At 32.0% G+C, this 25,844-nt stretch overlaps 1 protein-coding gene across 4 annotated transcripts in view; it reads right to left on the bottom strand.

Moving 5' to 3' along the window:
* The window catches only part of Col24a1 (collagen type XXIV alpha 1 chain), a 378,847-nt gene that overhangs the window by 253,046 nt on the left and 99,957 nt on the right, over positions 1 to 25,844 (bottom strand). For 3 of the 4 annotated variants that reach the window (XR_013427880.1, XM_078026638.1, XM_078026640.1), the window contains 6 exons: positions 12,083 to 12,136; positions 10,089 to 10,133; positions 3,936 to 3,989; positions 3,806 to 3,850; positions 3,463 to 3,516; positions 2,936 to 2,989 (listed from right to left, as the gene is read on the bottom strand). Coding sequence is in view for 3 of the 4 variants with exons in the window: in XM_078026638.1 (XP_077882764.1) it covers positions 2,936 to 2,989; positions 3,463 to 3,516; positions 3,806 to 3,850; positions 3,936 to 3,989; positions 10,089 to 10,133; positions 12,083 to 12,136 (306 nt within the window). In the remaining variant the exon portion in view is untranslated. The remainder of the gene's footprint in view (positions 1 to 2,935; positions 2,990 to 3,462; positions 3,517 to 3,805; positions 3,851 to 3,935; positions 3,990 to 10,088; positions 10,134 to 12,082; positions 12,137 to 25,844) is intronic. The other variant, XM_078026639.1, reaches the window with a different exon arrangement.

Consider the following 25,844-nt stretch of genomic DNA (forward strand, 5'->3'; position numbering starts at 1 on the left):
TTTATAAATGACAAAGACTTCTTATTTAAAAATGGAAAGGAAGTTATAATTGTCTTTTTTCTCTATCTCAGGGAAAGAGTATTTTCTAACACTTTCAGAGTGGTAGTTTTCTCTATTTTTTTTTTTAAACTTGAAGAACAAAAGCTTCCTTATTCCAGAATGTACAAACCTCCCAGATCAGGACATTCTTATATCTGGAAAATATTCTTTCATGTTATAACTTAGATCCACTTGAAAATAATTCCAGTCACATCAAAATCTTTGATGAAAGAAAACCAAAAGTAGGACATATAAAATGTGAAAGACATCATATAACTTTAGCATTTTTTCCATGATAGTAAAAAATGTCTTTAGTAGGTACTAACTTGTATAATTGGGTATGGAAGTTTTTTCTTAATAACTGTTTCTGTATAGGCAATACTTCATCAAGTAGGAGTCTCTTAATGAGGGAAGGTATCTAGGTTAAACATCTTTTGTATTAATACAAAGGATACAGCAAGAGACCAAAGACAAGTTCATTTTACTAATATTAATCATGAGTCTCCACCCAATTTTGAGCTGAAAGTAAACATTTTTCAAAGGTTTGATAAAAATAACAAAAATGGTCAATTATCTCCCAACCAAAGTAATCCTGGCTATTATTTTTTTAGAATAGTACAGAAGGGTATAAAATGAGTATGAAGTAAGTAAAACCCTAATTATTACCATCTCTTCTTCTCTGCCCTAAAAGGACCTCATTAGCACTTACTGTGATTTCTTTTAGGAAAAAAATATTAGGACAATGATGAAGGTTGTTATGGTTTGGATATGAGGTGTCCCCCAAACCTCCTGTGTTATTGCAGGAATATTCAGAGGTGAGATAATTAGGTAGTGAGACATATAACCTAATCAGTCCATCCAGTTTGAATGCACTGACTGGGTGGTAACTGCAGGCACAAGGGGTATGGCTGGAGGAGGTGGGCCATGCCCTGGAAGGGTTCATCTTCCCTGTGGTCCTTTCCTTCTCTATTTTTCTGCTTCCTGGTTACCATGAATGGAGTCATGTTCCTCCACCATGTCCTTCCAACATGATGTTCTGTCTCACCTTGAACCAAGAACAATAGACTTGGCCGACCAAATCTCTGGGACTTTAAGCCAAAATAAAATTTTCCTCCTCTAAGTTGTTATTTTGTATATTTTGGTCAAAGTAATGAAAAGCTGACTAACACAGAGGTAAAATAAGGTATTTTGACTTTTTTCTTTAGATTATAGCAATAGTAGTAGGCACTATTACTAAGAGACAGAAATATCATAGAGTCACAGAGCTACAGAAATTCTGAAACATACATATTCTAACATGAGAAATTGGATCTATGGTAAATCAATGCCAAGATCATGGCAGGTCAAATGTCAGAGTTGAGAACTAGAAACCAAATCTCCATCTCTCATACATACTCTATTCTATATTCTATTATATTGTTTAGAATCATCCTTGAAAAACATAAGCTATTTGTTACTTAGCTTCATGACCGATTCTCATGCCCTATTTATACACTTTGAAATTACTAAGATTTGACTTTAGGGCATAATTCTGGGATACAAGATTAATTGGGTTGACTTCCATAAGCCCAGGATAAAAAAACCAGTAAAAGTAAAGGTTGCTGGGCTGGGGTTGTAGCTCAGTGGTGGAGTGCTTGACTCACACGTGTAACACCAGAGTCGATCCTCAGCACCATATAAAAATAAATAAACAAATAAAGACATTTAAACAAAAAAAGCAAAGGTTGCCCACCAATATGCCATCAGAAAAAGAGATCACAAAATTTGTTTTGTATGGAAATACACACACACACACACATTTACATATATACACACATGCTGTCATAATTAGATGTTACAAAAAAGGGAGTGCCTAAATTTCTAAATAGTGCTTCGTGAGATGAAAAATGAACAATCCTTAGATGACATTGTGGAGTTAGAGGCAACACAATAAATTGCTCAGGAAAGTGATATTTTTAAATGTATATTTTAATTCTAATTTTTCTAATTAATATCACCTACATCTTTATAAAGTTGTAATCAATATTAAAACAATCTTAAAATATTAAGACCTAAAATAATATGGTACAGTGGTTAAAGCATGGGCTGTAACATTCCTGATAACCTAGGTCTTCCCAGGTAGTCAGTGACTATCTATAAGACCCTAGGAAAGTTACTTAATGCCCTGTGTCTCAATATCCTTAATCTATAAAACAGGAATAATAAGAGTACAAACTTCACAGGATTGTTGTATTAAATGAGATGTATAATTCTTAGAATACCACCTGAAACTTTATAAACAATAAATATTAACTATAACAATTATCATTTTTAATATTGAGATATTTTTTGACTCATGCTTTAATTATTCTAGTTTAATTATTAAATAATTTTAGTTTTATAAATTTAACCATATGTTAAGTTTTATAAGTATAACTATATGTTAACTGCAACATAAAGTGTCTTTTCCTTTCAACTAGTTAATGCACGAAGGTTAGAAAAACAACAGGGAATTAGAATACTTGGGCTACAACAATGTGACATGTTCTTTTTTTTTTTTTCAGAAATATCCCCTTAATGATACTGATTCAGAAAAATTATTTAGAGTGCTTTAAAATTTCTGATTTAAAAGCCCATTGTTTTGTTAAGCAGTCTATAATAAATCATTAGAAGGAATAATTTAATCAAGATCTTTAGGGATCAAAGAAACTTGGTTTTGGCCTAGGGTAGGAAAGGTTGGAGCATCTATGGAATATGAGATGAAAACCTGAGGAATTAGTTATGTTCTAAAATAGCTATGTTCTAAAACTGTTGAGCTATATCCTACTTCTTATATTCTACCAACATTAAAAGTATCAATTCTTATGCCATGACATGTACTCTGCTAATCAGAACAAAGGTGAAAGTTAAAACTTACTGAAGGTCCTGGCTTTCCTCTGATGCCTGGTGGTCCTGGCAAACCAATAGTACCCTAAAGAAAGAGAACAGCAGAGAGAAAAGAAAACTATTATATCACAAAAGGCAAATATCTCTACTAGTAAACTACAAGAACATTCATAGGAGTATTTTAAGTGAAATTTAGAAAACCAATTCCAAACAAGGACTTAAAACCATACTAATACCATATTCTAACAAAATAGATAATTAAAATATCGAGTATTCCTTTATTTTGAATTTGTTTTTTTCACATTTATATAAAATTAATGGTTGAGACCAGAAACATTGGTACACGCCTATAATCCCAGTGAATTGTGAGGCTGAGGGAGAAGGATGGCAAGTTTGAGGTCAGATTCAGCAACTTAGTGATTCTTGTCTCAAAATAAAAAATACAAAGGGCTAGCAATGGAGCTCAGTGATAAAGCACCTCTGAGTTCAGCACCTCTGAGTTCAACCCCTAGTACCAAAAACAAAACAAATAAAAAAATTTAATGGTATAAAAGTTACCTTGTCTCCAGGATATCCTGGTTCTCCTGGTTCCCCTGCAATGCCTTGTTCACCCTAGAGTACAATTCATACAAAATCATAAAAATTATAAATATGGCAATATTATAAAAAAGTACTAATTATAGAAGAATAATTTCTCTATTTTTCCTCCTTCTAAGAAAAATTAATATAACTGATAGTATAGATGCTATGGATAAAAATTTTGAGATATTTCATGAAGTGACATTCATCTTTCAATATTTTTCTAAATATGTAACCTCTTCTAGAAACATAAGTCTGTTGATTTGGTAAAAAAAAGACATGTGTAGAAATATCACTATGGTAATGCTAATATTTAAATCACCTTATCACCTTTGATTCCAGGTAGTCCCTTATTTCCTGAAAGACCCTAAAAAAGAAAAAGAAAAAGGTGATATCTTTTGATATCATGGAAAGATTAAAGGGAAATATCCATTATTCATAGAGAACCATACCATTGGGCCAGGAATTCCAGAAGGTCCAATCGGTCCCACAGGGCCAACATTGCCCTGAAAATCAGTTTTAAAAAAAGGAATCAGTAAGCATTCATTAGGATTAGAAAGAATATGGGAAAATTAATTAATAAACTAATGAACCCAGAGCAGTTCATCTCACTAAGCTCCCACAGTGCCCTGTTCTTCAACTATCTCTTCAACCTGATACATTTTAAATATTACCAATCTTTTATACTTTCATTCAAACCATCCTATTTTTTTAATTCTTCTTATACTTATCTGGCCTATAAGGATCTTTTTCTCCTTTGAACACCCACTTATTGTTCATGATGTTCATTTTGTAATATTTCTCCAAATAGGAAACATCTAGGTAGAAATATTTTAGTGTCATGCTCCCAGGAAGTAGTCAATAAATACTTCACTTATTTATCTTAGAATTTTAATTTGCTCATTTCAGCGAACATTCACTGAGCTGTTACTATGTGCCAGGCATTACAATGATTTGATCTGTGATATGAAAATTGCAGAATGAGAAAATTTATAATGCTTTTAAGGATAAATCAAGCAATACACACAAAGTTGTGTTTTATGGATTTACAGCATTAATTCATCACTTAATACTTATTGAGCATAATACATGCAAAACATTATAGTTTTAAAGAAACAATAAAAGGTAGAGTGTCTGTCATCAAGGTTCTCAACTTAATGTTTCAATTCCTTAAAAACAGAAGTACTACTATTGTCTCCGTAAGCTAAAAATATAGAACAACTCCCTCAACATATTCTCTTAGAATACAAAGGAAAAATAGCAACAAAGGAGTATCTGAAGGAAAAATTTGAAAAAAATATGGGCAAAAATATCCCTTGATGGTTTGGAGATCAGGTATAATTTGTGTCACTGAGCCTCTTTTTCCCTCTTTCTCTCATCTGTCCTGGGTCCCAAATCATTCTTTGCCCTGAAAGATAAAACAGTTATAAATCTTTCCTCTATGGTTTCCAAATGTTAAAAAAACTTTTGAAGTTTTATTTGTAGTCAGGCATGATGGTATGTGCCTGTAGTCTTAGCTACTCTGGAGGTTGAGACAAGAGGACTGCTTGTACTTGAGTTTAAGGCCCGCCTGGGAAATATACTGAATCTCTAACTTATAAAAAAAAAGAAACCCAAATAGTTGTATTTGTGAAATGCTTATAGTGTTGCCCTTTTAGTTAGAATTCACGTTTCTCAGGCTAGCATCCCAGGTCCTCTCTATCAGGCTTCTGCCAACTTTCTAGTCTACCCACTTTGCATTTGTCCCTGCTTCTTCCTGTACATCTCCCTGTACATTTCCCTCTCCCAGTTTCTACTTTCTTGCTATAATGGACTGTTTTCTATTCTTGGAACATGCTTCCCATATCATATGCATTGAGCCTTTGAAAATTTCAGAACTGGAAGGCCCTGGTGGCATCCTACTTAGAATACTGTACTGTACATTTCTCCTCCTTTCTCCCCTGTATTTGTGCATTCTGTGAGAAAGTTTCATCCATTTTTTTATTTCCCAGACTCAACATAATAACTGGTACATAGGAGTTTTGAAAGAAAATGTGGAATGAATACTGAATAAATTAGTTAACTTATAATTTCTAGAGTTCTATCTCCTGACATAACAGAACATTTATAATACTCTGCATTTATATAACATAAATTTCAGAATGGAAAATATGACATTTTTACTTTGGATGAGTCTTAAAGTCTGAGAAATGTAACTAAGACAAATTACTTCCAACATGTTTAAACCTGAAATGTATGGGACAGTTAGAGGCAAAGGATAATTCTTTCCAACTTAATAAATATGCAATATGAATACATCATTGCTTGTAATTCCAAATTCTTTCAATAGGAAACAGTTATTCACAGTTCATAGCTTTAAAACTTATGATAGTTTCAAAACACCTAATAAATATCTCTGTTTAGTAATTATACATAAATAATCCATGTAAGTTTGGAAAGCAATATCTTACAAAACAAGGAAAAAAGTCTTTACAATGTATTATTGGTTTTTTAAAGACAATATAATATTTTAAATTTTATTTCAGTAAATATGTTACTGTGCTTAAGCTGGCATTTTCAAGTGAATGTACTTTATACGTATAACATTCTATTTTACTTTTTAATGACTCTAAGAGAAAAATTATAAAATACTAAATACTGGGAGATATAAAAAATATGTCATAAAACATTAGTAAAATACAAAGTATTTAAAAATTGAATGGTAAAGTTTAGAATTTCCAAGAAACACCAAGCATGTTGTGGCATATTACAAGTTATGTGGAAAATACTTGTTCCAAAGATTTGTGGCCTTCAGATAGTAATCCATTAAAGCTGAAGGGCAGTTTTCAACTCATAAAGGTAACCTAAAGGTTCCTATCACACTCCTCTTCCATGGGAAAATGGAACAGATAGAAGAAATACTTTCAAGCATTGGAGCAGCCACTGGGCAATTAATAAAAGTTCATATGAGTGTACTGAGGAAAGAACTGGGAGTTCCACACTGGGCTTTTCAACTGTACCCACCATACTAACAGGCAATAATCATTGTTACTACTGTAAATTGATAAAGCAAATGACAGTAACTACCAAGTGCATGGAAAAAAATAATGTAAATAAAGTAGTAGCACCTATTAGGTCTGCTAAAAGGAATGCCTGAGAGGTAAGGTGGAGGCTGTAACACTGGACAAATGTTCTATGCAATATAAAGGTTCTTCATAATTATTCCCAATTACTTTCAAAACCTCACCTTCCATTCTGCTCCTGTCTACCCTGCTTTGTAGGCTATAATCCCTCTGCTCCTCTTTCCATTTCCCAAACATTCCTATTTCCCCTATTTTCTGTATGTTTGAACATAGCATTCTTCTGCCTAAAGAACACTTTTCCCTTTCCCATTTACTCACTTATACACAATATTTAAGATACAGTTAAAAAAGGCTTCTACAAAGACAAAACAGATTACTATCTTCTCAGTAGTTTTGCATTTAGTCAACTGTAGCAATAATCAGAATGTATGAAACTGATGGTTTTTCTTTCTGTGTTATTAGATTGTAATTTTGACCCCTTGCCAAAAAAAAGTAAAGTAAAAAGAATCTTAACTTGTTCATACTTTCAGGCCTAGTTTGGAATTTGATAAATCAGCAGGTACTTATATAATTTTGATTTTAAAAATTAATGAATATGAAATGAAAGTAATATTATTTACCTTATTTACATTAAAACTCTTTGAGGAGCAAATGACTATGTAAGTGAAATGACTTTGAAAAGTATAAAGTTCTGTCTTTACCAATGTAGATGAGATGAGAATTACAAACATGATTGCTAGTATCTTTGGCCATTCCATTTTCTATAGAATCTCTTTCCATCTACTGAAGGGTGAGTGGAGAAGGAGAAAGGATAGAAAAGCCAGTTATTTTTTTCTGGGCACATGTGCCAGGAACTGTACTACAACTTGGAGCTGAAAGATGAGTAGGAGTCTTTTTTTTTAAGGAATTTATATAAGATGAATGGATATGTTAATCTGTTTCGATAAGGTTACTATTTTAGTCTATATATATATATAATGTTATAAATCTCAAATATACACAATGAAATGTATTTTTATAAAACCAAATAAATAGCAATAAGAAGGAGTTAAGCAGAAAACTAGAGGTACAATATTTCAGGTAGACATTCGATATGCAAAGGTTTTGTAATAGAGACACTACTGAAAAGTAAACAAACTTTTCTTGTGCACAAAGAATATGTCCTCAAGATGCAGATAAGAACCAACCAAAGCTGGGCCACATTAATTTTGGTCTTAACCCTAAGAGTAATTACAGAAGTTTTTAGCTAATCAACTTAATATTAATATATTAATTAAGAATTATTAACTGCATATTTTAGTTTAACTCCTTTCACCTACCCATTGATAAGGTCTGACTGCTGCTTACAGGCTTTTTTTCTATCCTGAGGACACAAAAAAGCAAACTGATCCATTCCACCTTTACTTAGACTTTAAAAAATTTCATGAGTTAGACAATATACACTTTATGTCCTGACTAAGATCTTTAATTTAACAGATATAAATATATGAACACAACTGGAATGGAAAATAATTATTATTTTAGCATATCATAAAGGAAGAATAAATTTTAAGGAAGTGGTAAAGCACACAAAATTTTGGACTATGGACTTTGATTATCTGGCTTAAATCTGGGTTAAATACTTATAAACTAACTGGTCCTGGGTTGTTTGGAGAATTATATGACAACAATGTATGTGAGATGCTATTGCTAATTTTATAATTACTACTACTATTAATATTACTAACATGCAAGAGAAAGGTTAAGATATCTTAGACTCACTAAGCCTTCTTGAGTCTAAATCCTATATGCATGTCATCCCAAGATGGCACATTAAAACTTGTTAGGCTGACTTTAATTTTACCCCAGTACCAATAACTGAAGTCTTGACTTATTTATTTGATCAAGCTGTTACCTTGTGCTTTGGGGCAATTCAAGGCTGGAGAAAAAAATACTAAATAAGTCCAAAAACCTATGTCCAAATTTGGTCTAAAAATATTATGGGTGTAATTTATGGTATAAAATTCTGGAGATTTAATTACCTACTTCATAAGTTAAAGCAAGCTTTAAATTTTTAAGGAAAATTTTACCTCTGCTACTGATCACATCCCACTTTTGTATAAATATAGATACAGATATAGTTTGCTTTAAGAAAATGTAGCATATATACATAATGAGTATTTCTCAGCCATAAAGAAGAATGATTTTTATGATATTTGCTAGTAAATGAATGTATCTGAAAGCTATCATGCTAAGTGAAATAAGCCAATCCCCCAAAGAACCCAAAGGTCAAATGTTTTTCTGATGTGTGGAAGCTAACTCACAATAATGGCAGGTGGCGATAGAGGTTCAGTGGATTAGACAAAGGGGAACGAAGGAAAGGGAGGAAGGACAGAAAAAGATAAGACAGTGGAATGAATCTGACATAACAATCCTATGTATATATATTAGTATACCACAGTGTATATCCACAAGAAATTAATTAAGAAAAAAACATTGGGTAAATGGTAGATAGATCAGTAGAGGGAAGAGATCAGAGGGTTGGGGAAAGAAAGGGGAAGGAGAGGTCCTGAAGACTGAATTAGAATAAGATATATGCCATGCTTCTATAATTATATCAAAATGAATCCTACTGTCATATATAACTAAAAAAAACCAGTAAGATTTAGAAACACAAAACCCACTATTATGAATAATGTACTAATGAAAACTTTTTTTTAAGAGTCTCTTCTCATTAGGCTACTTACATTTAATCAACACGTATCAATTCTGCCATTAGCTCAGCTGAATGCTAAAACTTAGGCTATAAATTTATATAAAATATCTGAATTTTATATCCCTATCAAGAATAATAAGCTTGCTGAGAGAAATATATTTATGAATGAAGCTGTATTGTAAGTAGCAGTCTGCTCACTCCAATGAATAATCAAAAATTTATTTGAAAGCTACATATCTGGACTACATTGTTTTGGCCTCCACAGAATTATTCCTGCTAAACTGTGCCTTGAGAAAAACACTGTATAAAAACTGGCTAAGCAGACAAATAGTTTCTTGTATTTTTTAGCATGTCAATTAGGTATTAAACTATTTAATGGCACTGGTGAAGTCTAGCTTCTACCTTTGTTCAAGGAGACTTTCCTAACCATTTGTTCAATTTTATATCACAAAATAAAGTCTATAGTTATCATGTGTTTTTGTTCAAGTCACTCTCCAAATTGGATGGTGTGGAAGATTATCTCAAAGGAAAAAAGTGGCTATTCCATGTCTTATATTTTTTAAGAGACTGAGTCCTGACTAAGATCTTTAATCTAACAGGCATAAATATATGAACACAATTGGAATGGAAAAACAAGTATTATTTTAGCATATCATAAAATATGATGAATGTTTTCATTTATACTACTGCTATAATTTTCTTATCTGGTCGAAAAATACATTGAATAAGGCTGATATCAACAATGACAGTAAAACTTATTTTCCTACGTTTTTAAAATACATCTAATGAATATAAATTATTCAATAAAATGTTTCATGACAATGATAGTATTTAGTGATGATACTCACTCTAAGCCCAGGAAACCCCGGAGGACCGATCCCACCTACAAGCCCCTATTGTAAAAGAAATATATAAAATTAATTAAATTAGATTGGGTAGAGAGAAGTGACGGGAGGGGAGGGGAAGGGAAGGAGGGATAGAAAGGGCAGCAGAATAAAATAGACACTACTATTGTTGTATGTATATATGTGTCTGTATAACAATGTGATTCTGTAACCTGTACACTCAGAAAAATGAGAAATTATACCTCATTTGATTCAAATGTATGATATGTCAAGATCATTGTATTGTCATGTGCAACTAATAAAAAAATAAAATTAATTAAATATGATTACAAACAACTAAAGGTATTTTCTGATGATGAAGGGAACAATTTCTAAGAAAGAATATATAAAATTTATTTTCTACTATCATTAACTTCTGAAATTCCTTTATTCATGCTTCTTCCTGAGGAGTGCAAATTTGCAGAGCCAATTTATTGTTCTTCAGTAGTATCGTTGGCTGCATGATTTTGGATGCTAGCACTACCACCAAGCATAGGATACAGAATTATTATTCCTTTTATGTACTTAATAAAAGAAGTGAATGCTTCCAGCAAGTAGTACTATAGACATAACTAGCTTACATGTTGTATGAGAAGGCATATGGTCAGCATATAAGATTATGAAGAGATGGTTTAAAACAGTCACCTCTTTTGAAAAATCTTTTTTTAACTTTCTAACTTCATTTTTATTATTTATAAAGCAGAAATGATATTTGTTTTCATTGTTTGAAAGAACACAATATGTCAGTGTCAGTGTCATATTATTTTTATGTGGCCCAAGGTATAAGAATAACCACACCCCTTGCATTTCAAATTATTTTGAAACAAAGACATAATATACAGAGAATTATGAAACAGTAAACTAAAAATATGCAATTTACTCATACAAATAAAGATTCAAAAATGCTCCTCAAGAAGCATTATATGTTTAAAATAAAGAGCAGATATCAAAAAGAAAGTTTTAGATATTATGAATCCAGCCCTACTAGACTTATGTATATATAGTTGACAAAAATTAAATAAGATTGTTTCATACTAGGTATGCAAACACACAAATGATATTTTTTAAAAACCTAAGTAATACTTACTTTATTATTCTTGAGATGGGAAGCTACCCAGAATCATGTGTTAAAAAAAAAGATGGCAAATATTCCACTTAAAATATCATCCAAGTTTTTAACAACTTATTTGTAAATCAGTTCTATTCTTCTCTTATCTTTAATGATTTGTAACAAATGAAGCCTCATCTAAGTTCACTGAATTAGCTACATAGTTATAATTTGGAAAGAGATTTAAAAAGAAATTACTTTCAAACTGTTGATGAAAGCGTTTACTTATATTTAACTATAGGAACTATTCCTAATTCATACTATCAGGATTTTGCAAGTGATTCTTTCACTCTAAAATCTCATGAAAAGAATTTGGCATAGATGGGAGGTCAGCTATCAGACGCTCTTTGAAGGCAAAAAATGAAGCTATTTCACCCAGTGTAAAAAACAACAATCCATCATTATTCCTTAATACTATAATTAAACTAGTTTAGAATGGTAACTCTTTCCCAATCTGAGCATTGACATATAAAAAATTCTAAAGTAGATTTCTATAAAATACTAAGAAGTAAGGTGGATAAGTGGCAGGTCTGAGTGCACATGTTTTACATGACCTTGTTAGTACCTTCATATAAAAAAGTCAGTGTTGTGATCATATATTTTTAATATTTTACTTTAGCAGTGACACTCATCGTGGACAAAATAATTAATTTTAATGACTTACATAAAAAAGTGTATAAGAATATTTTTCGTTTAATTCTCATGTTGAAAACTCTCAATTTAGTGTATGCAGAGTGATATAAAAATTTATTGATACTGTTTATTCAGAAATATAATACTGAAGATGGCAAGTGCAGATGGAGTATGAATCATGTTGAAATGTAAGCCTGGACCATCATAATGTACTCACAGGACTGCCATCAAGACCAGCAGGGCCCCTGTCTCCAAAGTCACCTGGAAAACCCTGGCACAGGGAAAGAGAAAGAATGTTATTAAAGCCAAGAAATATAAACTCATTTTTACTGTGTTTTCTAAAAAGGCTTCAGTAATAGAAAGTATTTATTTCCTAATCACTACATTGTAATGCAACAGTTGTTGTGTTGTTTTATTGATTTTTAATGCAATATGTCTGTATTTTATAAAAATTATTCTAAACACCATATAATATATACAGAAAGCTAAGTTGGAAAGATAGAGCTTTTTTACCATTATATAAAGAATCACTGAATGAGAGGGAAAATAACCAAAATTTATAGTTGGGCAATTCATTAGTTACTTCTGCTATTTTACATTGTTTCTATACCTATACCACAAGATGATGAAAATAACTATTATGAAACACTTGACCGTATGCTAAGAACTTTATATATAGTATTATATATACACATTTCATTTCATCTTCCTGAAAGATCTCTTCAATGGGTGTTTATATACTTACATTGCAGTTGAGAAAATTGAAACACAAGAAGTTAAGTCACTTGCACAAGGTTAGACCACTACAAATAGGTGGGTCTGAGAGCTGAATGGAAGTAGTCTGATTCCAGAGTCTATGCCCTGTCTATTGTTTTAAAATATATTTTATTTTATCTTTTTAGTTGCCTATGTATCTTCATTTTATTTATTTTTTTACATGTGATGCTGAGAATTGAACCCAGTGCCTCACACATACTAGGCAAGTGCTCCACCAATGAGCTACACCCCAGCCCATGTCTACTATGTTTACTGAATGCTTTCACTCATCATTCTGAGACACAATATGCACAAATCTGAAGTTCTTTAAGTACAATTTTAATGGAGAAAGGCATAACAAAGAGAAATACTGAAAACAAAATGTGTTGCCTCTGAAAATTAAAGTTTCTCAAATGCCTACAGGGAATTCTACATTGTAAAACCATGAAGGATAGTAAAGTAACAAACTTTCTCATTATGAATTCTATTGCAAAATAACTCAGTACTTGGCTACTCTTACTTTAGATACTAGTGCTTTTTTCCCTAAAGATTTGCCATTGGATTTTTCAACTTTAAAGCTCATTTTAGAACACTGCTTTATACAATAATTTTTAAGGCTTATTATATAAATATCTCAATAACATAAAAAATTCATAAGAATAACAAAAATTAACATACATCATTCAATTCTTATAATTTCTTTAGGCAAGCCAACATTAAATATTGTATTTTTAACCAATCACCCCATATCATTAGTTCCTTAATACAAACATGAATGGGTTAAGTTGAAGATAGTGTAATAACAGAAACAAAATAGATGATGTTTCTAAATCACATATTAAAAGCATAGTTTTCTTATTCTGTATTCAGAAGATAATGCAAAACCCATCTGTGTAATTAAACATATTGTAGTCATTCCCTTTTCAAAGTCAGCTGATGTTCAAGCAGGCATTTTGCTTTCATTGTCTTTGAAGTCAAATTCTGTTGTCAGAAAGCTTACAATCTGCAATACATCATTCTATACAGTATGAGCTAATATGGATATTTAAAAGTATTTATGATGTACAGGTAATGAAAAAGAAGAAGAAAATACTGTAATAAATTTGAAATATTAGAGGTGATTTTTAAAGATAGATCATAAGTAGGTTTTCCAGAACCTTATTAAGAACAGGGTTATATCCCATCTATATATGATATATCAAAGTGTATAAATTCATTGTACTGTCATGTATAACTAATTAAAACAAATTTAAAAATTTTTTAAAAATAATGAGGGATACATTACATGATTCCATTAATGTGAAACACCCAGAATACACAAATCAATAGTAATTCTAAATAGATCAGTCAGTGGTTGCTTAGGGCTAGTGAAACAAGGGGCAAAATAGACAGTGACTGTTGACAAGTCTTAGGTTTCTTTTCATGGTGATGAAAATGTTCTAAAATTAGTGTGATGGCTACAAAATCCTTTGGATGTACTAAATCCTATCAAATCATGTATTTTATAGTTTGTGAATTAAATCTCAATAAAGTTGTTCTAGGGGAGGGGAGGGGAGGGGAGGGGAGGGGGGATAGTAGAGAATAGGACAGACAGCAGAATACATCAGACACTAGAAAGGCAATATGTCAATCAATGGAAGGGTAACTGATGTGAAACAGCAATCTGTATACGGGGTAAAGTTGGGAGTTCATAACCCACTTGAATCAAACTGTGAAAGATGATGTATTAAGAACTGTGTAATGTTTTGAACGACCAACAATAAAAAAAAAAGGGGTAAATCTTGCAAAATAAAAAAAAATAAAATAAAAAAACAAAGAATCAGCCTAAAAAAAAGGTGCAGGATTACCAAAAACATTTTTGGAAACTCTCCTAAGATTGCCAAAAAGATGTGATATTTGGGATGCCCTTCTCACCTCATCCACCTAGAGAAGTTGCTCTTTGGTTTAGCTTCCACAAAATTAGTGATTTCTCCCTACTTTAGAGAGAGAAGGAGGAGAAGTGTGCTCAGCTCTTCACTTTTTAAATAAAACCTGTACGTGCTATAATCATCATGAAAACACTAAAACTTGTTAATTTCAACTTCCCCTTTTTCTTCTGTTAATTCAACAACATGTGTAATAAGTATTAGCCATTCATCTTGACTTTGTCATTGAAATAATTTAGCTGAACTGAATAAAATCTACTTTAAAGTTTTATGTATTACGTATCTTTTCAGTTTACTATACATTACTTTGTTTCCTTCTTAATTCTCTAATCTAGATAGACATAATTTTATCATCTTTTAATTCTATTTACATGTTGATCATTATTTCAACTCAAAAATGATTTATAATTCTAGATAATTCTTGATTTATTAAATGTTATACAGTTAATATCATAAAACACCATTAAATTTGGCTATATATTAGAAAAATTTCTTTAAAAAACATCATTCCAATGTCTATATTGTTGAATATTTCATCATTTGTTACATGTCTATTCAGTTGTTATTTCAATAGTAACTACACACACATTTTTCCAATGAGATGAAGGTCCATATTGTTTTAATCATAAATCTAAATGTTTGCAACCACATTTCTTCATTACTAAAAAAAAATCTTTAGGATTTGTTGGAAATAGGAAATAGTAGTAACAATATACTTTGCTTTTGATCTTGGTATATAAAAGATAAATTCTATATTTTCTCTACTTGAAAAAATTTATAACAATGAAATATTATATTTTATGTCATGTTCCCCTGTAGAATATCATAATCATTAATTCAAGTCAAAATTGTGCTTTCCTAGAAATATCTTAACATTGCCAAATGATATAATAGTCATTTTCCAGTGTTAATATCAAATAGAGATAGGAAATCTCCAGAATTTTCACTTTTGCCCATTTGCCAGTTTCATCTTCCAATGGGCATGACAGAGTTGTATCTTTGCTTCTGTGTTGTAATTAGTTCTCTTTTTTACATTTTGTTTTAATAAGTTATAAAGTTTTATGTTATAAAGAACATGAAATTTCAGGAACTTCATCTGATCTCAACTTGTGAATAATTTTCTTCCTCATTTCCACTGATGAGTTTAGTACACAGAATTTAAAGTGATCTCTAATGACTTATCCTTTTGTCTGATATTCTCTCCCTTTGAGTATGGACAGCACCTATGACTTGTTTCATCTAACAAAAAGAATATAAGGTGACCAATGACTTGCTTCATCTAACAAAAAGAATATAAGGTGATAGGATGTCACTGCTGGGTTTATATTAAACTATATAACACTCTATCTATCTTAGTTTCCTTGTCAAGCTTATGAAGTAAGCAGCTGTTTTGGGGAAGCCTGTTGGCAAGACCTCTAGGAACCAATAGTCTATGGCACCTAAGGATGGCCTATTAATCAAGAGGAAGAAAAAAGCCAAGGCTCCCAGTTCTCCAACCTCAAGGAAATATCTTCTTCCCATGGTGTGAATGTGCTTGGAAGTCAAACCTTCAGATGATAATGAAGCTCAGATGAAACTTTGCTGTCTTATGATCTAAGTGGAGGTAGTACCTCAACTTGTGACCCATGAAAATTGTGAGCAGTTTTAAGCTGTTGAGTTTCTAGCATTTGTTAAATAGCATCAGAAATAGAAAACTGATAAAATTGTTAATTGTCTTCTTTAAGTAGAGAATTGTATAAAAGTTTTATTTGTAAATTTTATTGTAGGTAATGATCAATATGTGTACTCACAGTTTCTAGCTTCTAAAAATTTTTTAAAATATTTTTTAATATTTATTTTTTAGTTGTAGTTGGACATAATACCTTTATTTTATTTATTTTTATGTGGTGCTGAGGATCGAACCCAGGGCCTCGCACGTGCTGAGCGGGGGCTCTACTGCTGAGCCACAAGCCCAGCCCAAGCTTCTAAAAATTTAATTAGGCTACCTCTTTGAAGATTTTCTACTCTATTTTCTATTGCAAGTTCTAATTAATGAATATCAAAATTAAATATATTTAAATGTTTATATTTACCTTTCACATTTTTTACTTATTAAATACTTACAGTTTAAAACTATTATTCAAGCATTCTGAAGTATCTATCTGGTTGCCAATGTAAAGAATTTTTATCATGTTTCATAAATTTTATGTTGATACTTATATAAATGCAAATTTTAAGAATATCAGTTGTTTAATGCAAAATATTTCTTAGTTCCCAAGTGTAACTACTACAAATATCACATATTGCCTCTGGAATCAAATACAAGTAAAGAGAGAAGCAGGAAAATAGAAACTATGAATTACTAGGAAATAATAATTTATCATGCAAAATTCTCCTATATTCAAACTGAGAGAAACGTTAGATAACTGCTTTATCTTTCCTTTCACCTTAATGTTTATACTACCTGACCAAATCCTCATCACTATCTCAAGCATTTTTCTTTTCAGTGTCAGCAAAGTTCCAACTACAAATCTTCATGGCATCCAGACTTGAAGATACAGGCAAGAGATATGCAAAATTTCTTTAATAAGCATTATTAAATTACAGTAGCCAACCTCAACAACAAACCCTGGTGATCTCTGCTTCCTGGTTTTCATGCTTTTGGGTAGTCCCCTCCCATCGTGAATTATGGCTACCTAACAGTGTATGACTTTTGAGGCATAGCCATAAAAAACACTAGAGGTTCCACCTTGTGCTTACAAACCATCAGCTCTCCATTAACTCTGGGGGAAGACAATGTCACATTTTGAGGATACTCAAGCAGTCTGTGGAATAAGTCAGGCTTTCCACCAATAACTAGCATCAAGTTTCCAGCCAGTAAGTAAAACACTTTAAAAGTAGATTTTCTAGCCGCAATAAAGTCTTCAGATGACTGTAGCCTCAGCCAAAATCTTGACTGTAAAATCAAAAGGTAGAGTCACCCAAATGATCTACTAATTCTTGGCTCATAGAATCTAAGAAATAACATGTATATTTATCATTGTTTTGTATCACTGTACTTGTCATATAGTAATAGATAATTAATACATAGTAACAAGAAAGATGTCTAAAGTTATATAGCATGCTATTCCAGTGTGAAATGCTAGATACTGTGTGATACTCAAGTGCTTTTTTATACATTTTATACAAATTTTATACATTTATTGTTTGCAATAAGTGGAGTCCTCTGAAGTGCACAGCCCAGAGCAAGTTTTTCTCTTGCGTGGGATTAACTATGGTACTGTTATCAAACACTGAATCCAAAAGAAGTATATTCACCTGGTACACCTGAATATATATGAGGTATTAATATTTTAGGATATTCATAGATACTATATTTGGTAGAATATTTAAATATCTTTAAGCAAGAGAAAACTTCTTGTTCAGGGTTTGGAGAAAAAAAGTATTTTCTTAGCTCTGCAAAGAAATTACAAAAAATAATGCATAAAAATAATTATAAAAATGTGAGGAACAAACTTACCATCAAAAGGTTATAATGACTACATTTACAGAATTTTTAAAAATAAAAGCAGTGCAAATTCTTCTAGATAACATATTTTTTCTTTCTGAGGTAAGGTTTAAAAATAACAAATTTAATCTAACATAGAGATAAAAGAAAAGCATCACTAAACAGTGATAATAAAAATATATGCAGAACAATATTTTATAAATAAAAGTATACTAAACAGACATTACTAATATTAATAGAAACACATCTTTTTCCAAGACTAAGCAATGAAAAGAGATCAGATAACTTGTCTACAGTTAGACATTATTTCTATACATTCTGCACACACACACATACTACCAAGAAATACTGGTATTTTGCCAGGACCGTGGTGCACACCTGTAATCTCATTGGCTCGGGCGGCTGAGACATGAAGAGCACAAGTCTAAAGCCAGCCTCATAATTTAGCAAAACCCTGAGCAATTTAGCAAGACTTTGTCTCAAAAACCAAACAACAAAAAAACTGGTCTGGAGATGTGGCTTAGTAGTTAAGCACCTGTCGGTTCAATCTCTGGTACCAAAAAAAAAAAAAGAAAAAAAGAAAAAAAAAAGAAACATTGGTATTTTAAAATCCTTCAAAAATGAGACAAGATCACTGCAGAAAAGGGTGGAATGTGAAAGGCTCTGTGATGATCCAAGTCTGCATTCTTTTCCATACAGCTTGGACAATTTGATCCACACTTCAAAAGTCAAGCCTGTCCTCATGGCTGAGACTAAAACTAAACTTCAGTAGAAATTTGAGTGATTGTAGCCCAGGTTCAGCTAATCTGAACTCCATTCTTCAGACTGAAGTTCCTGGCCTATTCTTGAAGACAGTTCATCACCTGGTACTCAGATCTAAGAACTGGAATCTGCCTTTTTCTTTCTTTCTTTTTTTCCCCTGTGATAGAATTTCCTTTTTAAAAAATTTGTATTTATTTATATATGACAGTGGAATCCATTACAATTCTTATTACACATATAGAGCACAATTTTTCATATATCTGGTTGTATATAAAGTATATTCACTGGGCTGGGGATGTGACTCAAGCGGTAGCGTGCTCACCTGGCATGCATGGGGCGCTGGGTTCGATCCTCAGCACCACATAAAAATAAAAACATAAAAAGATATTGTGTCCACCTAAAACTAAAAATAAATATTTAAAAAAATAAAATAAAGTATATTCATACCAATTCATGTCTTCATACATATACTTTAGATAATAATGATCATTACATTCCACCATCATTAGTAACTCCATGCCCCCTCCCTTCCCCTACAACCCCTCTGCTCTATCTAGAGTTCATCTATTCTTCCCATGCACCCTCTCCCTATCCCACTATGAGTCAGCCTCCTTATATCAAAGGAAACATTTGGCATTTGGTTTTTGGGGACTGGCTAACTTCACTTAGCATTATCTTCTCTAAGTCCCTCCATTTACCTGCAAATGCCATGATTTTATTCTCTTTTATTGATGAGTAATATTCCATTGTATACATATGCCACATCTCCAAAAATGAGACTGCCATTTTCCCTCAAAGAGAATACCCTAAACCCAAGGTAGGCCTAACTGCCATACTTCTGATTTTGAAAATCTATCAGGTTCTCTGAGTTTTCTTGTATGTTATATATACTGAAAATAATTACCCGATTAAATTTCCAATTGATTGTGTCAACATTTCTATGGAATCAAGCTCTAATTGGACTTATTCAAAATTATCACCTATATAGTTGATGGAGTGTTCCACCTCTTAGTGTTTATCCTAACCTTGTAGAGGGTTAACTCAACATCCTGGATCTTCCATATATCTTGTCATACTACAGTTAGTCAGATATAGTTACTAGACTACTTCTAGTAAGATAGAATCCAAAAAGTATAGTCTTATTGAAAGAGGCAGAATCACTTAAAAATTAGTGACAATTTTCCATGATACTCTACTAGATAGTAGTACTCTCTTTATAATTTAATTAACTGCAAATTTTCCCTGAAACAAAGAAAGCACTGTCTCTAAATTCTCTATAAAATGTATGTATTTGAAACACTTCTGAGTAATAGGTATCTAAAATAGTCTGGGGCTAAGTATAGACACTAATAACAGATGTCAAACAGAAGGATCTTATATTCTGAAATTCTAACACTGGAGTAAGAAGCCAAAATACAGTTTACTTCAAATAGACTCTTCCAACAGAAAGATATATGAGAAAAGAGGAGAGGCTCCTTTCTATAGTTAGAAAAGTAGAAAAATATATGAGAAAAGAGGAGAGGCTCCTTTTTATAGTTAGAAAAGTAAACACTGCTGAAGTCTGGGTGCCTTAAGGGTATTATTTTGTCCACTATTCTAAGGCTGTGATATTTTTGTCTTCATAGAAAGGAAACTCAGTATAGTTTTGCTCTCTGTCAGACTTAAAATGTAGTAAGATTTGATTACTTATAATTTATTCTGTTAGGTCTGAAAAATCTATATTTTTACAACAGTTTTCTAGGTGGTGTTGAGAGTAAATCCCATTTCCAATTTCATGTTTATCTTCAATCCTGTCAAAACAGTTTTGACATAAATTTTTCAGATCTTTGGAGACACAAAAATTTGCATGGCCAATGAAGTACAAGAAAGAGGCTACTGATTAAATCAAGCAGAGTCCTGCAAATGATTTTTTAATGCAACTACAGAATTTCCTGTCTGTGGCACTACAGAATGAAGTTCAGAATCTTTGCACTAAAGAGGAAGCTACTTGCAATTAGAAAAAGAATATGAAATTTGAAGTTATCGAATACATGCAAATACTCTCCCAACTTCCACATTTTTCTTAAACACTATTCTTTTCTATTATGAATTAATGATAGCTTGATGCTTTTAAAGAAGCTGGATCATATCAGATATGTTCCAAGAAGTTTTTAAAATAATGACAGTAAAGATATAAAATAGAACAGTAGCATTATGATGTTTAAAGAGCTGTGACCAGTAAAGATTGTTTGCTACCTCATTTTATTCAAGATCTCTGGAGAGTGAACTTTAGTTGAACTCAAATATCCAGATGGAAGAGGATGAGTTAATAGTAGCCTCTTGGGTTCTCAATTTTCAAAGCCTGGTTTGTAGAAGGTCCCTACAGTCCTATAGTTGTCCTCTAATATTAATTTGTAATATAAGTTTTGATCCATATAAATGAGTGAAGAGGAGGGAAGTAAGAATTACACCACTTCAATATTCAAAAGCACGCATAAACACATGAATGGTCTAAAATGTAACTGTGATCACAAGAGGTCTTCAAGGATAACTGTAGAGATTACTAACTACATTAGTAAAGATCCTGAAATAAAGAATAAGGAAGAAAAAATATATTCCTCTATACAAGAAAGAAAAAAGAATCTCAGCCAATAACCTAAGGCCAAGGAAATAATTTCATTAATATATATATTTTAACATGCTTTGATTCTAAAATATACCAAATTCCTAACAAAAAGTTATTTTAATCCAAACTAATGGTACTGGTTAAAAAAAAACACAAAGAAACATGTTACAAATAGCAACTATATCTGTAAACAGTGAATAAATACAATACTTTATTTTTGGGAAAAAAGAGTTTTCTTGGAAGTGAGATTTAAATAGAAATAAATTTTAAGACAAATGTTAAATTTGAAAAGCCAACATGATTCTAAATAATAAATAATTATCTCTTTTTTAAAAAAATAATTATCTGTTGAATGGCCAAAACAATATGTTATTTTGGAATTTGTCCATTTAAATATGTATTTATATTGTCTAGGAGAGGACACTTCTTATTTGTAAGAAAAAAACAGACATCACTAAGTTCACAGTGACTTAATTCCATGCTTAGTGTTTATTCAGGGAAGTAAGTGATCATTTGGCCAGAAGTATAAGCATGATTTACAGTAACATCTTCCCAAATCTAAGCTTAGTTCCTAAATCACTGGAAAATACTAGAAAGAATTTTACTTCTCTATGTTACTGTGCATAAACTATTAATACCAAACATGGAACTTAGTACATAGCTGAAAACCGAATTCTGTAGTCCAAAGGACCTTGTCCTGATTAATATTTAGAAAGACCTGAACTCAGATTTTATAGTTCTCATTCCTATTACTGTCAGTATATTGACTGTAAAGAGTGCCATTATCATATTTAATACATAAAATGAATTGCTTTTATTAATTCCTAGGCTTAGTTTCACTGACTTTAAAAATTTAAGTGCAAAATTTTACAGAAAGCTATGAGTTATTACTGTTTTTAAAATTTTATATTACAATAATTATTTACAACCAAATCATGTTCAACTCCATGTGCAATAAGACTTAACAACTACCATCTACCTAAAATATGAAGGAATAAGCTCTCTTTAAAATCTATAAATAAGTTCAGGGTATACCTTTAGGGGGATAGGACTTGACATGCAAGGACACGAGTTCAATATTTAACACCATAAAATAATAAGAGCAATAATAATAAAAGTTACAAACAGAAAACAATATGTTATTTTGGACTGGGAAATGTCCATCAATAGGTTTTAAGTTATAGTTAGAAGAAAGAAGATCTGGTGTGTTATTATACAGTAATGCATAGGTGTCTACCATCTTCTTTATGGTGATTTTAGTTCCATTTCTATATTTAAATATCTACTTCACATATAACATCAAATAGCACATGTAATTTAATTAACTACCATGAAAAAATGTGTATGCATATTTCACAAATCTATTTCACATATTTCACAAATTCTCCACTTCAAATATTATCAAATGATCTTTTCCTTTTATGCTTAAAATACTAGTGACTATGTTTCTCATGGTGTTTTAGTAATATAAATTTAAAAAGAACATACAATATTTAACTATCCAATGATAAATGGCTAATATGTTTGCCCTTAATGAAAAAAATTGAAGAGAATTTTGTTTATAATAAGAGAAAATTTAAGGGGGAGACAAGAGGAATGGTGCATGCTCTTAATCCCTGCAACTTGAAATCCCAGCAACTGAGGCAGGCACTCTGAAAATTTGGGGCCAGCCTGGGCAAGTTATTGAAACCATGTCTCAAAAATATAAAGGGAATTGTCCATGGAGAACTGAGGCAGGGGCCACATTGAGCTGAACACACTGCCACAGCTGGCAGATACAGGAACCGAGAACTTGATTTTGGGAAAACAGGGCTAGCTCAAATACACAGCACAGGCAGGCAGGCACCAGCCACATGAAATAAATGGAGCCTAGCAAAATTTGGGGAAAATTAGGTATGAGAGTATTTTGCTCTGGGGAATACAAGTCAGGGAGGTTGGGTAAATCTGTGCTCAGAAGAGGCTGGAAAGGAAGCAGGTTGAGAATATGAATGGACAGGTGCATCCACACTGGGAGAACCTGAGAACATAGAACCACCTGCAGTGAGCCAAAAAGCCGAAAAGCCAGGCACAGTGGTGCACACCTGTAATTCCTGTGACTTGGGAGGCTGAGGCAGGAGGATCATGAGTTCAAAGTCAGCCTCAGCAACTTAGCAAGGAACTACACAAATTAGTGAGATCCTTTCTTTAAATAAAATGGAAAAAAGGGCTGGGGATTTGCTCTAGGTTCAATCTCCAGTACCAATAAAAACAAAACAAAACAAAAACGCCTGAATTGGCAGGTTTGAGGTGTGATTGTACTTGGGAATGGAACCCAAGAGGCTGAGAAGATACCTGTGAGCAATGGAAGTGGCAAGCGGGAGGGAACTCCCTTGTTCTAGGAGTGGATCCTTGAGGAGGATCCTGGGGTATGGTCTCCCAGCACAGTTTGGCATCTGATGGGCTCTAAGGGTGCATTGATTTAAATTCTTCTCAATAAAGCACTTGGGGCCTCAGTAGACCTAAGCTCCACCCTGAGAGTGCCTCCTTCACTAACACTTCACAAAACCCAGCTGCAGCTTCACCCTGGAGAGGAGCTGAGAGCATTTCCCATCTGAAACTTCATCTTACTACCCAGAAGGGAAGCAAAGGTTTTTGAAGTCCAACAGCATCTTGGTAAGCAACACAATAAAAAGAAAGGAGTTGACAATCCATGTTCCCTAATCTTGTACCAGTATATACCTCAAGAAGAAAGAGAAATGGAAAGAAAACCAGTTGGGCAAAGACAGTGAACATATATTCTCATTGACTTTTGTGTTCACCACAACAAAAATGACTCCTTAGTTTTTCATCAAGATTCTTTTATTTTTCCTAGCATGCTGAATGAGTCAATGACATATATATGTTTCTATTTTCTTATTTCTAGCATTTTCTGAAGGTAGTTATTTTTCTTTGCTCTGTCTGTTGAGAGAGTTTTTGATTATTTCAATTTTTTTGTATTGTCTTCTGTACTATTCTGTTCCCCTTGTTTCTCTTTCTCCCTTTTCTCTTGCTAACAGCCAAATTCTATTGTTCTTTCACTCTTATTTTAATTTTTTACTTCTATTTTTTCTCCTTGCTCCTCTATCACATCCTACTTACTTTTGCACTTCCCACATTCACCAATTGAAACTGTGAACCCTTTCCAGCTCTTTCTCTTCATCTTTCCTCTTAATTAACTCTACTCTTGAAATCTTTCATCATTAATTGATTTATATAATGCCAGAGCACACCACTAATGCTATAATAATAATTAATACTGTGGAAATCAAATATAATTTAAATAAAATGTTTGATTTTATGCCAGACACAATACCTGATCACTTACTGTTATTACTGACAGAAACTGCTGATTCCACCAATTCTATTTATTGTGTCAATTAACATTATATATGTCATAATAGGAATTAAGTACTTAGTTTATGGATATATATTATTTACATAGATCATCACTATTATTTGGCTTCCTCTAATTTATGAAGTACTAGAGACCAACAGGTCACTACAGGTTTGTAGGGTAAAAGCTCTGCTCCTTCAGATCCATTCAGATAGATGGGTAGACACACAAACAATATAGAAAAGCATCCCTAACCATCCCAGTATGCCTCAAGAACAGACTCCACTGACATCACAATGGAGGAAATGTTAGAGAATGAGTTTAGAAAGTTCATAGGTAAGCCTATCCATGAGGTAAAATATGATATAAGTATAAAATCAAAGATAAAATACAAGAAATGAAAAGATTACTTCAATATAGAGACAGAGATCCTGAAGATGAATCAGTACATAAGATCAAGTCATTAGTAAATGAAATTGGTGACTACCTAAGTGATATATAACTAGGGCTTTGCAAAAATATTTGATTTACTCAAATGTCTACAATTCCCTATTGCAGATTGGTTCATCTTAAGATTGTATATACTTTAATTACAATAAGGAAGGTAGGATTTAAGTACTAGAAGTAATTTATAAATTATTATAAATTATTTTCTTAGTTTTTTTAAAATTAATGGCATGATTTGATAGGAAGAGGATAGAAAAACTTACAAGACACAGAATGGATAGAAAAAGAATAAAAAAGGTAATATTGCTCTAACGTCAATTTGAAAAAGGCCCAGACCTTCTTATTTATATTAGGAATTTTATATGTAATATGAAGAGAGGTATTTCTGTTGAGGAAGATTTTATATATAATATAAATTTATATATCATACATAGACTAAATTGTAAAGAACATACCAACATATTTGAGTATAATTTTTAAAAGATAGCATATAAAATATTTAGAATAGTGCTTGTGAATAAAAACAGTGGTGATGATGCTCATGATGACAATACTTTCATAACTGTTATAAAACCAACTTTTAAGTTGATTGCATAAGCAGGAAAACAAAATGTTTGACTTGTTTTGTATTCTTGATAGTTTGGT

Source organism: Ictidomys tridecemlineatus, chromosome 11, assembly GCF_052094955.1.
Source record: "Ictidomys tridecemlineatus isolate mIctTri1 chromosome 11, mIctTri1.hap1, whole genome shotgun sequence".
Lineage (NCBI taxonomy): Eukaryota > Metazoa > Chordata > Mammalia > Rodentia > Sciuridae > Ictidomys > Ictidomys tridecemlineatus.